General features: G+C 42.1%; 2 protein-coding genes across 5 annotated transcripts in view; both read right to left on the reverse strand.

The window, feature by feature from the left end:
- LOC110503431 (ETS-related transcription factor Elf-2) overlaps positions 1–6,310 on the reverse strand; it is a 46,911-nt gene extending 40,601 nt beyond the window's left edge. The window contains exon 1 of one of the 3 annotated variants that reach the window (XM_036971921.1): positions 5,955–6,310. The gene's annotated coding sequence lies outside the window, so the exon portion shown is untranslated. Of the gene's footprint in view, positions 1–193; positions 459–5,954 lie in introns of those variants that run through there. The other 2 variants (XM_036971919.1, XM_036971920.1) reach the window with 2 other exon arrangements.
- Positions 6,311–8,150: 1,840 nt separating this feature from the next.
- Positions 8,151–12,890, reverse strand: LOC110510695 (fibrous sheath CABYR-binding protein-like). 2 transcript variants are annotated; one of them, XM_036971899.1, is made up of 3 exons: positions 9,923–12,890; positions 9,573–9,627; positions 8,151–8,976 (listed from the first exon to the last, which is right to left on the reverse strand). In XM_036971899.1, exons 1-2 carry the CDS (start codon positions 11,292–11,294, stop codon positions 9,584–9,586), a joined length of 1,416 nt encoding a protein of 471 aa, XP_036827794.1. In that variant the 5' UTR covers positions 11,295–12,890; the 3' UTR covers positions 8,151–8,976; positions 9,573–9,583. The 2 variants fall into 2 exon arrangements, with proteins under 2 accessions (XP_036827794.1, XP_036827795.1); XM_036971900.1 differs by lacking the exon at positions 9,573–9,627.
- Between the last annotated feature and the right edge of the window lie 37 nt (positions 12,891–12,927).

Below are 12,927 nucleotides of genomic sequence, written 5' to 3' on the forward strand. Positions count from 1 at the left end.
CAATATGAGAAGGATTCCAACATTCCACACAAGTATCCAACATTCCACACAAGTATCCAACATTCCACACAAGTATCCAACATTCCACACAAGTATCCAACATTCCACACAAGTATCCAACATTCCACACAAGTATCCAACATTCCATACAAGTATCCAACATTCCGAGGAATCCCGCAACATTCTGACTTACTCCTGCTGTTGATTCATCCATGACATCTAGAAAATGGTAGGAGCTTTGTTTGACTGTCTTTCAACAAGCTAAATAAACAAGTAGTGATACAAAGAAGAGAGAGACAGAGAGAGAGAGAGAGAGAGAGAGAATGTGGCCTTGCTGCATTGCAGAACCATTCTCCTTGACTCCATTTCTCTGTAACCTCTCTTCCTTCCATCTCTCTCTCTTCCCATCCCTCTATCCTCCTCTCTTTCCATCCCTCTCTCCTCTCATCCGTCTTCTCCATGCGGTGGAAAGAGAGTGAGCCTCAGAGAGACTCAGCACTTTGAGAGTGTGAGCCCTGCCCCCAGATCACATGATGAGGGTGGAACACACACAGCGTCACATGATACTGCAACAAACAGAGCTTTTGTTCAGACTGAGGCTAGTTGCTAAAGATACAACGCCCTGCCTTGTGCCCTGCCCTCACTCTCGCGCACACTTTAGGCTAAGATGACCTAAAGTGCACACACACAGGCCAACATTAGATGATCTCACACACCCACAGACAAACACTAGCAGTTATTCATCATCAACTATAACATCTTCCACAGCAACATCAACAGTTACAGACAGACACTAGCAGTCATTCACCATCAACTGTCATATTATTTATACCAGTCAGTGAGAGTTCATATTATGTATACCAGTCAGTGTCTGAGAGTTCATATTATTTATACCAGTCAGTGTCTGAGAGGTCATATTATTTATACCAGTCAGTGTCTGAGAGGTCATATTATTTATACCAGTCAGTGTCTGAGAGGTCATATTATTTATACCAGTCAGTGTCTGAGAGGTCATATTATTTATACCAGTCAGTGTCTGAGAGGTCATATTATTTATACCAGTCAGTGAGAGGTCATATTATTTATACCAGTCAGTGTCTGAGAGGTCATATTATTTATACCAGTCAGTGTCTGAGAGGTCATATTATTTATACCAGTCAGTGTCTGAGAGGTCATATTATTTATACCAGTCAGTGTCTGAGAGGTCATATTATTTATACCAGTCAGTGAGAGGTCATATTATTTATACCAGTCAGTGTCTGAGAGGTCATATTATTTATACCAGTCAGTGAGAGGTCATATTATTTATACCAGTCAGTGAGAGGTCATATTATTCATACCAGTCAGTGACTGAGAGGTCATATTATTTATACCAGTCAGTGTCTGAGAGGTCATATTATTTATACCAGTCAGTGTCTGAGAGGTCATATTATTTATACCAGTCAGTGTCTGAGAGGTCATATTATTTATACCAGTCAGTGTCTGAGAGGTCATATTATTTATACCAGTCAGTGTCTGAGAGGTCATATTATTTATACCAGTCAGTGTCTGAGAGGTCATTATTTATACCAGTCAGTGTCTGAGAGGTCATATTATTTATACCAGTCAGTGTCTGAGAGGTCATATTATTTATACCAGTCAGTGTCTGAGAGGTCATATTATTTATACCAGTCAGTGTCTGAGAGGTCATATTATTTATACCAGTCAGAGAGAGATCATATTATTCATACCAGTCAGTGAGAGGTCATATTATTTATACCAGACAGTGTCTGAAAGTTAATATTATTTATAACCAGTCAGAGAGAGGTCATATTATTTATACCAGTCAGTGTCTGAGAGGTCATATTATTAATACCAGTCAGTGTCTGAGAGGTCATATTATTTATACCAGTCAGTGAGAGGTCATATTATTTATACCAGTCAGTGTCTGAGAGGTCATATTATTTATACCAGTCAGTGTCTGAGAGGTCATATTATTTATACCAGTCAGTGAGAGGTCATATTATTAATACCAGTCAGTGTCTGAGAGGTCATATTATTTATACCAGTCAATGAGAGGTCATATTATTTATACCAGTCAGTGTCTGAGAGGTCATATTATTTATACCAGTCAGTGAGAGGTCATATTATTTATACCAGTCAGTGTCTGAGAGGTCATATTATTTATACCAGTCAGTGAGAGGTCATATTATGTATACCAGTCAGTGTCTGAGAGGTCATATTATGTATACCAGTCAGTGTCTGAGGTCATATTATGTATACCAGTCAGTGTCTGAGAGGTCATATTATGTATACCAGTCAGTGTCTGAGAGGTCATATTATGTATACCAGTCAGTGTCTGAGAGGTCATATTATTTATACCAGTCAGTGAGAGGTCATATTATGTATACCAGTCAGTGAGAGGTCATATTATGTATACCAGACAGTGTCTGAGAGGTCATATTATTTATAACCAGTCAGAGAGAGGTCATATTATTTATACCAGTCAGTGTCTGAGAGGTCATATTATTTATACCAGTCAGAGAGAGGTCATATTATTTATACCAGTCAGTGTCTGAGAGGTCATATTATTAATACTAGTTAGTGTCTGAGAGGTCATATTATTTATACCAGTCAGTGTCTGAGAGGTCATATTATTTATACCAGTCAGTGAGAGGTCATATTATTTATACCAGTCAGTGTCTGAGAGGTCATATTATTTATACCAGTCAGTGAGAGGTCATATTATTTATACCAGTCAGTGTCTGAGAGGTCATATTATTTATACCAGTCAGTGAGAGGTCATATTATTTATACCAGTCAGTGTCTGAGAGGTCATATTATTTATACCAGTCAGTGAGAGGTCATATTATGTATACCAGTCAGTGTCTGAGAGGTCATATTATGTATACCACTCAGTGTCTGAGAGGTCATATTATTTATACCAGTCAGTGAGAGGTCATATTATGTATACCAGTCAGTGAGAGGTCATATTATGTATACCAGTCAGTGTCTGAGAGGTCATATTATTTATACCAGTCAGTGAGAGGTCATATTATGAATACCAGTCAGTGTCTGAGAGGTCATATTATTTTTACCAGTCAGTGAGAGGTCATATTATTTACACCAGTCAGTGAGAGGCCATATTATTTATACCAGTCAGTGTCTGAGAGGTCATATTATTTATACCAGTCAGTGAGAGGTCATATTATTTATACCAGTCAGTGTCTGAGAGGTCATATTATTTATACCAGTCAGTGTCTGAGAGGTCATATTATGTATACCAGTCAGTGAGAGGTCATATTATTTATACCAGTCAGTGTCTGAGAGGTCATATTATTTATACCAGTCAGTGAGAGGTCATATTATTTATACCAGTCAGTGAGAGGTCATATTATTTATACCAGTCAGTGAGAGGTCATATTATTTATACCAGTCAGTGTCTGAGAGGTCATATTATTTATACCAGTCAGAGAGAGGTCATATTATTTATACCAGTCAGTGTCTGAGAGGTCATATTATGTATACCAGTCAGTGTCTGAGAGGTCATATTATGTATACCAGTCAGTGTCTGAGAGGTCATATTATTTATACCAGTCAGTGAGAGGTCATATTATTTATACCAGTCAGTGTCTGAGAGGTCATATTATTTATACCAGTCAGTGTCTGAGAGGTCATATTATTTATACGAGTCAGTGAGAGGTCATATTATTTATACCAGTCAGTGAGAGGTCATATTATTTATACCAGTCAGTGAGAGGTCATATTATTTATACCAGTCAGTGAGAGGTCATATTATTTATACCAGTCAGTGTCTGAGAGGTCATATTATTTATACCAGTCAGAGAGAGGTCATATTATTTATACCAGTCAGTGTCTGAGAGGTCATATTATTTATACCAGTCAGAGAGAGGTCATATTATTTATACCAGTCAGTGTCTGAGAGGTCATATTATTTATACCAGTCAGTGTCTGAGAGGTCATATTATTTATACCAGTCAGTGTCTGAGAGGTCATATTATTTATACCAGTCAGTGTCTGAGAGGTCATATTATTTATACCAGTCAGTGTCTGAGAGGTCATATTATTTATACCAGTCAGTGTCTGAGAGGTCATATTATGTATACCAGTCAGTGTCTGAGAGGTCATATTATGTATACCAGTCAGTGTCTGAGAGGTCATATTATTTATACCAGTCAGTGAGAGGTCATATTATTTATACCAGTCAGTGTCTGAGAGGTCATATTATTTATACCAGTCAGTGAGAGGTCATATTATTTATACCAGTCAGTGAGAGGTCATATTATTTATACCAGTCAGTGAGAGGTCATATTATTTATACCAGTCAGTGTCTGAGAGGTCATATTATTTATACCAGTCAGAGAGAGGTCATATTATTTATACCAGTCAGTGTCTGAGAGGTCATATTATTTATACCAGTCAGTGTCTGAGAGGTCATATTATTTATACCAGTCAGTGTCTGAGAGGTCATATTATTTATACCAGTCAGTGTCTGAGAGGTCATATTATTTATACCAGTCAGTGTCTGAGAGGTCATATTATTTATACCAGTCAGTGTCTGAGAGGTCATATTATGTATACCAGTCAGTGAGAGGTCATATTATTTATACCAGTCAGTGAGAGGTCATATTATTTATACCAGTCAGAGTCTGAGAGGTCATATTATTTATACCAGTCAGTGAGAGGTCATATTATTTATACCAGTCTGTGTCTGAGAGGTCATATTATTTATACCAGTCAGTGTCTGAGAGAATGGATGTAGACTAGACTGTGTGCTCAGCACGGCTCCAAGATGAAGTAGCCTATCAGGTGGAGATATATACAGTGGTGTGCTACTCTACAAGGACAGTCTCCTATCAGTGCCAGAGTTTGACCAACCCTCACCGTGAGCATTTATTCATCCCCCGCCACCCCTTCTCATATCACTATGGTAACCCTGGGGTCCATCCCACCAGTAGACCTTGGTTTCCCACCCCCCCTGTTGGGAACCAACCAAACATTCACCCAATATGTAATGTTCAAGTAAACTTACGCGTTTTGTTCAACAGTCGGTACACTGCAAGTTTCACTGTGGAAACGGTGTCTGTTGGACTCTAGTTACTGGTTGCCTAACAAGGACATTGGTGCCAGGCTGAAACCGTTGTTCACTTGTGAGATGACTATCCTTCGGGGCCTAGCTCGCTGGTTCAAAGGTTACTCTAGGCCAGCGCTTCTCATTTAGTTAGTTATCAGCTTGTTTGCATTAGCAGCTCGTCACAAATACCTTGTGGTTATTACAGGCCAAATGTCAAGTGCCGCCATAGTCTTATATGGGGCAAGATAACGCTGCTGTCAGACAGACAGAGCAACGTCTGGTTTTATCTAGTCTGATTAACTTATTAATAATGTACGAAAATGAAATATGAAAATGTATCCACTCACTACTTACTGTAAGTCGCTCTGGAAAAGAGTGTCTGATAAATGACACAGATATCAAATGTAGCAGAGTAGCTACGAGTGATTGACAAAACCCACTGACGCCTGTGCAGCTATTGCCGACACTACTGCTGTGTGTAGTCCTGCTCTTGGGCAATAGTATACTGTGGTTGTAGGGGGTTAAATGGTGATTACCAGGGGCATTGCCTGTGTAAATGTATGGTATTAAACACAACTGAGGGCGACATGTACAACACTGGGAGACTAACTTAACTAGAGGGACATTTTACTGTAACTTCCTGGAGCCCTCTCTCTCGCTCTCAAACATTAACATTGATTAAATACTTTATTTATTTAATAACCACAGCAACTAGCTAACTAGTTACCATTATTAACTAACGCTAGCTAAATTGTGACGCCCCCTCCTCTCTATAGTTAGTTAGCGAACATGCATATGTTCTGGTACTCACGATTACCAGCTTGTTGTTAAGATAGTTTAGCAGAATTAGCATATGGATAGTTTACAAGACTCTCCTTACCTTGAAATGCCTCCTCTGCCCAGTCCAAAAGGGGGTTGCTGATGGCAGACCGAGTCAACAACAGACAATGGTAACGCTAGCTGCTGCCTGTGCCACTCGGTAACCTCCTCCCGAACAGAGCCAGCTAGCGGTGCTAACGTCAAAGCTAGCTGACGGTAACTAGCAGCCCGTTTGTTGTGAGCGACCCAGATCACTACGCCGCATAGTGTAACACTAGCTACACTTAGATTTGGATTTGGTTGTTTCTGGTCGTTGTGAAAGCACGTTTCTATGTTATTCTGAACGATATATAAAACGGTGTTTTTTTTTCCAAGGGGGCTGGACTCGTTGTTGCTGGGAGGAGAGATTCGGGTCAAAGAAACGACACACCGGCCGTGACGTCACGCAGAACAGCAACTGCCTTCCCCATAAATAGTATCATATGTATATTTTGCGACATTTTCCAAAATTGTTATACTACTGATGTTATGTTTCGTAGCATTGAAATATAATAACTTTACTTCTCTGTTGTGTATCAAATTATTTTCTGAAGGATATGCCCGCTCTCTGTGCGTTTCTTTACATATAATTTGCACTACTGCTGGTCAATCATTTTGCACTGCTGCTAGTCACTACTGCTAGTCACTACTGCTAGGCACTACTGCTAGTCACTACTACTAGTCACTACTGCTAGTCACGACTACTAGTCACTACTACTAGTCATGTAGCCATCCAGTCACTACTACTAGTCACTACTACTAGTCATGTAGCCATCCAGTCACTACTACTAGTCACTACTACTAGTCATGTAGCCATCCAGTCACTACTACTAGTCACTACTACTAGTCATGTAGCCATCCAGTCACTACTACTAGTCACTACTACTAGTCATGTAGCCATCCAGTCACTACTACTAGTCACTACTACTAGTCATGTAGCCATCCAGTCACTACTACTAGTCACTACTACTAGTCATGTAGCCATCCAGTCACTACTACTAGTCACTACTACTAGTCATGTAGCCATCCAGTCACTACTACTAGTCACTACCACTAGTCATGTAGCCATCCAGTCACTACTACTAGTCACTACTACTAGTCATGTAGCCATCCAGTCACTACTACTAGTCACTACTACTAGTCATGTAGCCATCCAGTCACTACTACTAGTCACTACTACTAGTCATGTAGCCATCCAGTCACTAATGAATACATGTCAATAAACATCGGCTGAATGAGACTGTTACCCATTCAAACGGATTGAAGGAGAATGAATGGAAGTGTTGAGCTCCATCTACTGTCCCAAATGTTGTCGTTTTATCCTGTAGTATACAAAAACGTCACAATAATTACATGGACAACCAAACAGTTTAAAATCACCTTTATTTATTTACAAAGAATTTGTCTTCACAATAACAGATACTATACATAATAAAACAATTATTGAATTGATAATTTCATCCATTAAAAAAAAGGGCTCTCCAAATTGAGTCTCATAATTAGATCTGGAATCATGTCAATGAAGTTCAAAGTCAAGAGTGTACAGTCCACTTGTCCATTCTGAATAAGTTTAAAGCTCCATTTCATTTAGAAATACAACACATGACACGTTTCTGAGTATGACATCATAGTAACTTTTTTAGTAATTACATAATGACTTAAATAAGTGACAGGATATTGTTAGTTTGGATCTTCAAACTAGTCTTTCTATACAAAATATACACATGGCTATAGTGACAGGATAGTGTTAGTTTGGATCTTCAAACTAGTCTTTCTATACAAAATATACACAAGCAACATGAATATATAACCAACCATAGGATAGTTTGGACAACTAGTCTTTCCATACTGTGTCACACACAACCACCCCACCAACCACCCCACCAACCAACCCTACAACCAACCCCACCAACCAACCCTACAACCACCCCACCAACCAACCCTACAACCACCCCACCAACCAAGCCTACAACCACCCCACCAACCAACCCTACAACCACCCCACCAACCAACCCTACAACCACCCCACCAACCAACCCTACAACCACCCCACCAACCAACCCTACAACCACCCCACCAACCAACCCTACAACCACCCCACCAACCAACCCTACAACCAACCCTACAACCACCCCACCAACCAACCCTACAACCAACCCTACAACCACCCCACCAACCACCCCATCAACCAACCCTACAACCAACCCTACAACCACCCCACCAACCAGCCCTACAACCACCCCACCAACCAACCCCACCTGCAAAGCTATTACATACATTTTTATTGGACTTTTACATCACATGGGTACAACACTGTCTACCAACAGTCTACTGGCTTGAGAACTCAACTTAATCTAGATGTTCCTTGATTGAATAAAAAAAACTCCATGCATAACTAACTCAACAGTCTTTGAAGAACACAATCATCTAGATGTTGTCTAATGGCCTACTGTTTAATACAACAATTCAGATCTTATTTCATTGAATCAACCAAAAAAAATTAGTCAGATTTCATTAGGCAATGTCAAGTCCACAATCATTTATCAAGTAACTTCGAATACGTTCAAGTGGTCTTCGTCAGCTTGGTAACAGGGACACCGTGGGGAACAGGGTGGTACTGAGAAACAGCTGATATCCCATCACAAATGGCACCCTATTCTCCCGGGCCCTGGTCAAAAGTAGTGCACTATATAGGGTATAAGGTGTCATTTGGGTCTGAACCTAGGAATAAAGTCAGACTTCAAACCCTTATAGAAGTGTCACCTCACCATGGGTAGGGGATAATACAAGACCAGGAAACTGAGTGAGAACCGGGAATGTAGTTACCGGGTTGACAACGGTTGTCATTAGACAACATTTAAATATATAATGAGTTAAATAGAATTTTAGAATTCAATTCAAACCAGTTCTAATTCTGTGTGTGTTTTATGTTGATCGTCCTGTTTGATTGACAGCTGTGGGTGTTGACTGTTCCAGAAGGCACATCTCGCTGGTCTCCAGTCAGAACTGGGCTGTCAGCAACATCAGGCTCATACTCTGTGCACCTGGGGAGGAAAAAGAATAACAGTATTTAGTGAAAATCCATGTATCCTTCCTAGCAGCTAAGCCAATGTGTAATGCAACATGCAAGCATTAGCAACTACTAGCTAGCTGGGGCCAATGTGCAATGCAACATGCAAGCATTAGCAACTACTAGCTAGCTGGGGCCAATGTGTAATGCAACATGCAAGCATTAGCAACTACTAGCTAGCTGGGGCCAATGTGTAATGCAACATGCAAGCATTAGCAACTACTAGCTAGCTGGGGCCAATGTGTAATGCAACATGCAAGCATTAGTAACTACTAGCTAGCTGGGGCCAATGTGTAATGCAACATGCAAGCATTAGCAACTACTAGCTAGCTGGGGCCAATGTGTTCTGTCCATAGAATTTGAATAAATTGAGCAGACATACAGTAGCTGTGGAAATAATGTAATTTGCTTGTGTGAAAGATTCGGAATGTACGGAATTATGAAGGGGCACAGAATTCTAATGACATGATCAAACTTCATGATCAAAATTCGAATGGAATGTTGTTTAGAATGGGAACGTCTGTGGTCCTAGTTCTAATTCTAGTTCTATGCTGGTGTCATTCTATTTACCTTCTGTACTATCACATCACTGAGCAGGACCTCTTTACTGGCCTGGCAGTCTCTCCTGTTGGCATAGTAAAGGTGGGACAGAAACGGGCCACAGTAGGTATTGTATTATATGTGGTATTGGACAGGGTCTTACATTTGTTTTTTATCCTAATTAATAATATTATAAAAATTAAACATGTCCTCTGTTGTTAGTGACCAAAGGGCCCTTAACTCAAAGAATACAAGCAATATTATTAATCTAAATTGTCTGCCTTTTCCTAACTCTAAATATATGTAAAAAAATAAATAATAATAATTAAAAACCTACACTAAAAATCTCACATAAGAAGTAGTGTAGAGATCTGATTTACCTTCCACCTTGGCTTCCTCCACTGCCTCTGCGGTCACCTCAGCAGGCCAATCGGTGGCACGCTCCTCTGCGGTCACCTCAGCAGGCCAATCGGTGGCGCGCTCCTCTGCGGTCACCTCCACTGCCTCACCCTCGACGACTGCCTCCTCCACACCAGCAGGGGGAGCCTCTAATTCCCCCACAGATGCAGCCTCTACAACCTCCATGGGGGTGACTGCCACATCAGCCTCAGAAGCTGGGGCTTCACATTGGTGGCATGAAGTGAAGAGGGCCTCCTTGACTTCCTCAGCCGGGGCTGCCTCTGCCTCCACTGCCTCGACATCCAGGGCTGAGGCTGCTGCCAGCATCGCCGCCTCCACGACGAGCGCCTCATCCTCAGACACTTGGGCTGTCTCCACAGCCTCCTTTGCCGCTGCTGGTTCCTCCATTTCTGGGGCTTCCTCTACTACTGGGGCTTCCTCTACTACTGGGGCTTCCTCTACTACTGGGGCTTCCTCTACTACTGGGGCTTCCTCTACTACTGGGGCTTCCTCTACTACTGGGGCTTCCTTTACTACTACTGCTACCTCTTCGGCTGCAGGTAACTCTGCCTCAACTGGTGCTGCCTCTTCGACTGGTGCTGCCTCTTCGACTGGGGCAGCCTCTTCGACTGGGGCAGCCTCTTCGACTGGGGCAGCCTCTTCGACTGGGGCAGCCTCTTCGACTGGGGCAGCCTCTTCGACTGGGGCAGCCTCTTCGACTGGGGCAGCCTCTTCGACTGGGGCAGCCTCTTCTGGGGAAAATTCCTCTACTATTGGTCCCTCCTCGGCAGAAGCCTCAGCCTCAGGTGCTTCCACAGCGGCAGAAGCCTCAGCCTCAGGTGCTTCCACAGCGGCAGAAGCCTCAGCCTCAGGTGCTTCCACAGCGGCAGAAGCCTCAGCCTCAGGTGCTTCCACAGTGGCAGGGAGCTCTGTGGCCTCTAGGGGAGCCGCAGCCGTCTCCTCCTCTGCAACAGCAGCTGGAGCTTCCTCTATGGCGACCGGAACTACTTCCTCTGGCTCAGGGGTCTCCTCCGCAACCACTTCCTCTGGCTCAGGGGTCTCCTCAGCAACCACTTCCTCTGTGACATTAGGGGCAGCTACAACAGCCTCCTCTTCTGGTTTGGGCTCTTCAGTTTCCAAGACTTCTGCAGCTGGTGCTTCTGCCACTTCCCCCTCCACAGATAATACTTCCTCCTTTACCTTAGCTTCAGGAACCTCCAGGGAATCTAGAATGTCCTCGGCGGGAGCGAGTGAGGATTCTTCAGTCCGGTCTTCTAGGTGTTGGACGGCGTGCATGAGCCTCCTCTCAGCTACCGAGGCAGCAGCGATCTCAGAGCTGGCCAGGAGCTTCATGGAGGCAGACGTGATGTCAGACACAGCATCTAAAAAGAGAAGCAAGTCATGTCAGTCATGCAAGAAAGACAAAAAGGCTGCCTGTATAACTGCAGAAACACACAGCTTTTCAGAATAGTATTTACAAAAATATTGTATATACAAAAGATGGAGCAGATCAGCAGATGCCATACTAAAATCAGTCACAACCTTCACAGAGTAGCCATGTTAGATGTGGGTGATAGTGTTATTGTTACAACCTTCACAGAGTAGCCATGTTAGATGTGGGTGATCGTGTTATTGTTACAACCTTCACAGAATAGCCATTACAGATATCAATTCATGTGTGAATAAGTAATAACATTCTGGGAAAATTCAGTCTTTATAAAAAATAATTAAAACATTGTTTACCGTCTACTGGACTTACCTTCCATTCACCTCAGGGCTCAGGATGACATACCTTGACATCATTCTGCCATGGGGGGGGGCACGTGACCATCTGGGGGGAGTCTAACACATGGGACTAGTCCAGCAGCCGTGTCATGCCCCTCGTCTGTGTCGTGAGGATATAAACCTGGAGGTTTGTTGATAAAGACCCTACTACAGGCTGGTGTGTGATGACTGATTAACACTCCACTTCGGGAGCAGCCAACCGTGTACGGGTCCATTTTGTTCTCTGAACTGCTCATTCAATCCAGTTCCTGGTCGTGTTTGGATGTGCACAGGGCCTAAGGCCATTGGACAGTGTTGATCAACTGCTGGTAGTCTGACTGCCTGGTATGTGTGCACTACTTTAACAAGCCTACAAATTAAAAACTAGAAAACAATTCATGCCAAGTGCCATTATACTAAACACATGAAGACAAAGCATTAAAAAGGTGAATGTTATTTAATAATTAATCATGGTTTAGTGTTTTTACATTTGCTTTGATGTTGTAAAACTCGTAGAGCCACACCTGTCAAATCTATCTGCTGCTGCGGGTACGGACCAGTTTGGACCAGTTTGGACCAGTTCTGGGTTGGAAGTCTGACAGGCACAGAGACTAGACAATTCTGAAATCTGGTACAAGAGGTCTATGCTGAACTAAAAGATCACACACAGCTACATAAAACCCTTCAATACACATGGGAGCATGAACATGGCATTGATGGACATGATAGAGATGATCATAAAAGGAATATCCAACTGTTACCAAAACCCTAAACTCAAAGCAATGTACGGTCATGGGTATGTCTAGACTAAAGGAGTTCTAGGTTACGGATGGGTGGGTGTGGGAACTATTAGGTTCTACATAACTGGTAAATATTTAACAAAACCTGCCTTTTGATAAAATAATGTATATGGTTGAACGATAATGATAAAATAATTCCACTCTGAAACCTTAACTGTATAAAATTGATTAGAATCAAAATTATAATCTGATGATGTGTGTAGTTTTAGTCGGAATTAGGTTAAACAATGTATCTGTATAGTGGAAAAACAGACTGAGCAGGTGTAGCTTAGGATTTGAACTTGTATGTGTGTGCCAAAGAAAAAAAAACAGAGAACAGTTCAACTGTGTTTGGACCGACCTGGCTAGGTCTCTGAGGAACCTATGAGAGCATAGGGAGTACTTCTCAAGGTTTCCCTAATATCGGGGGAATGGAACTGTCG

Source organism: Oncorhynchus mykiss, unplaced genomic scaffold, assembly GCF_013265735.2.
Source record: "Oncorhynchus mykiss isolate Arlee unplaced genomic scaffold, USDA_OmykA_1.1 un_scaffold_85, whole genome shotgun sequence".
NCBI lineage: Eukaryota > Metazoa > Chordata > Actinopteri > Salmoniformes > Salmonidae > Oncorhynchus > Oncorhynchus mykiss.

Coding starts and splice junctions, on each gene's coding strand:
- LOC110510695 (XM_036971900.1), bottom strand. CDS start 11,294: ATGAAGCTCCTGGCCAGCTCTGAGATCGCTGCTGCCTCGGTAGCTGAG. Junction 8,977..9,922: donor GGAGGAAGCCAAGGTGGAAG/GTAAATCAGATC, acceptor TTTCCTCCCCAG/GTGCACAGAGTATGAGCCTG.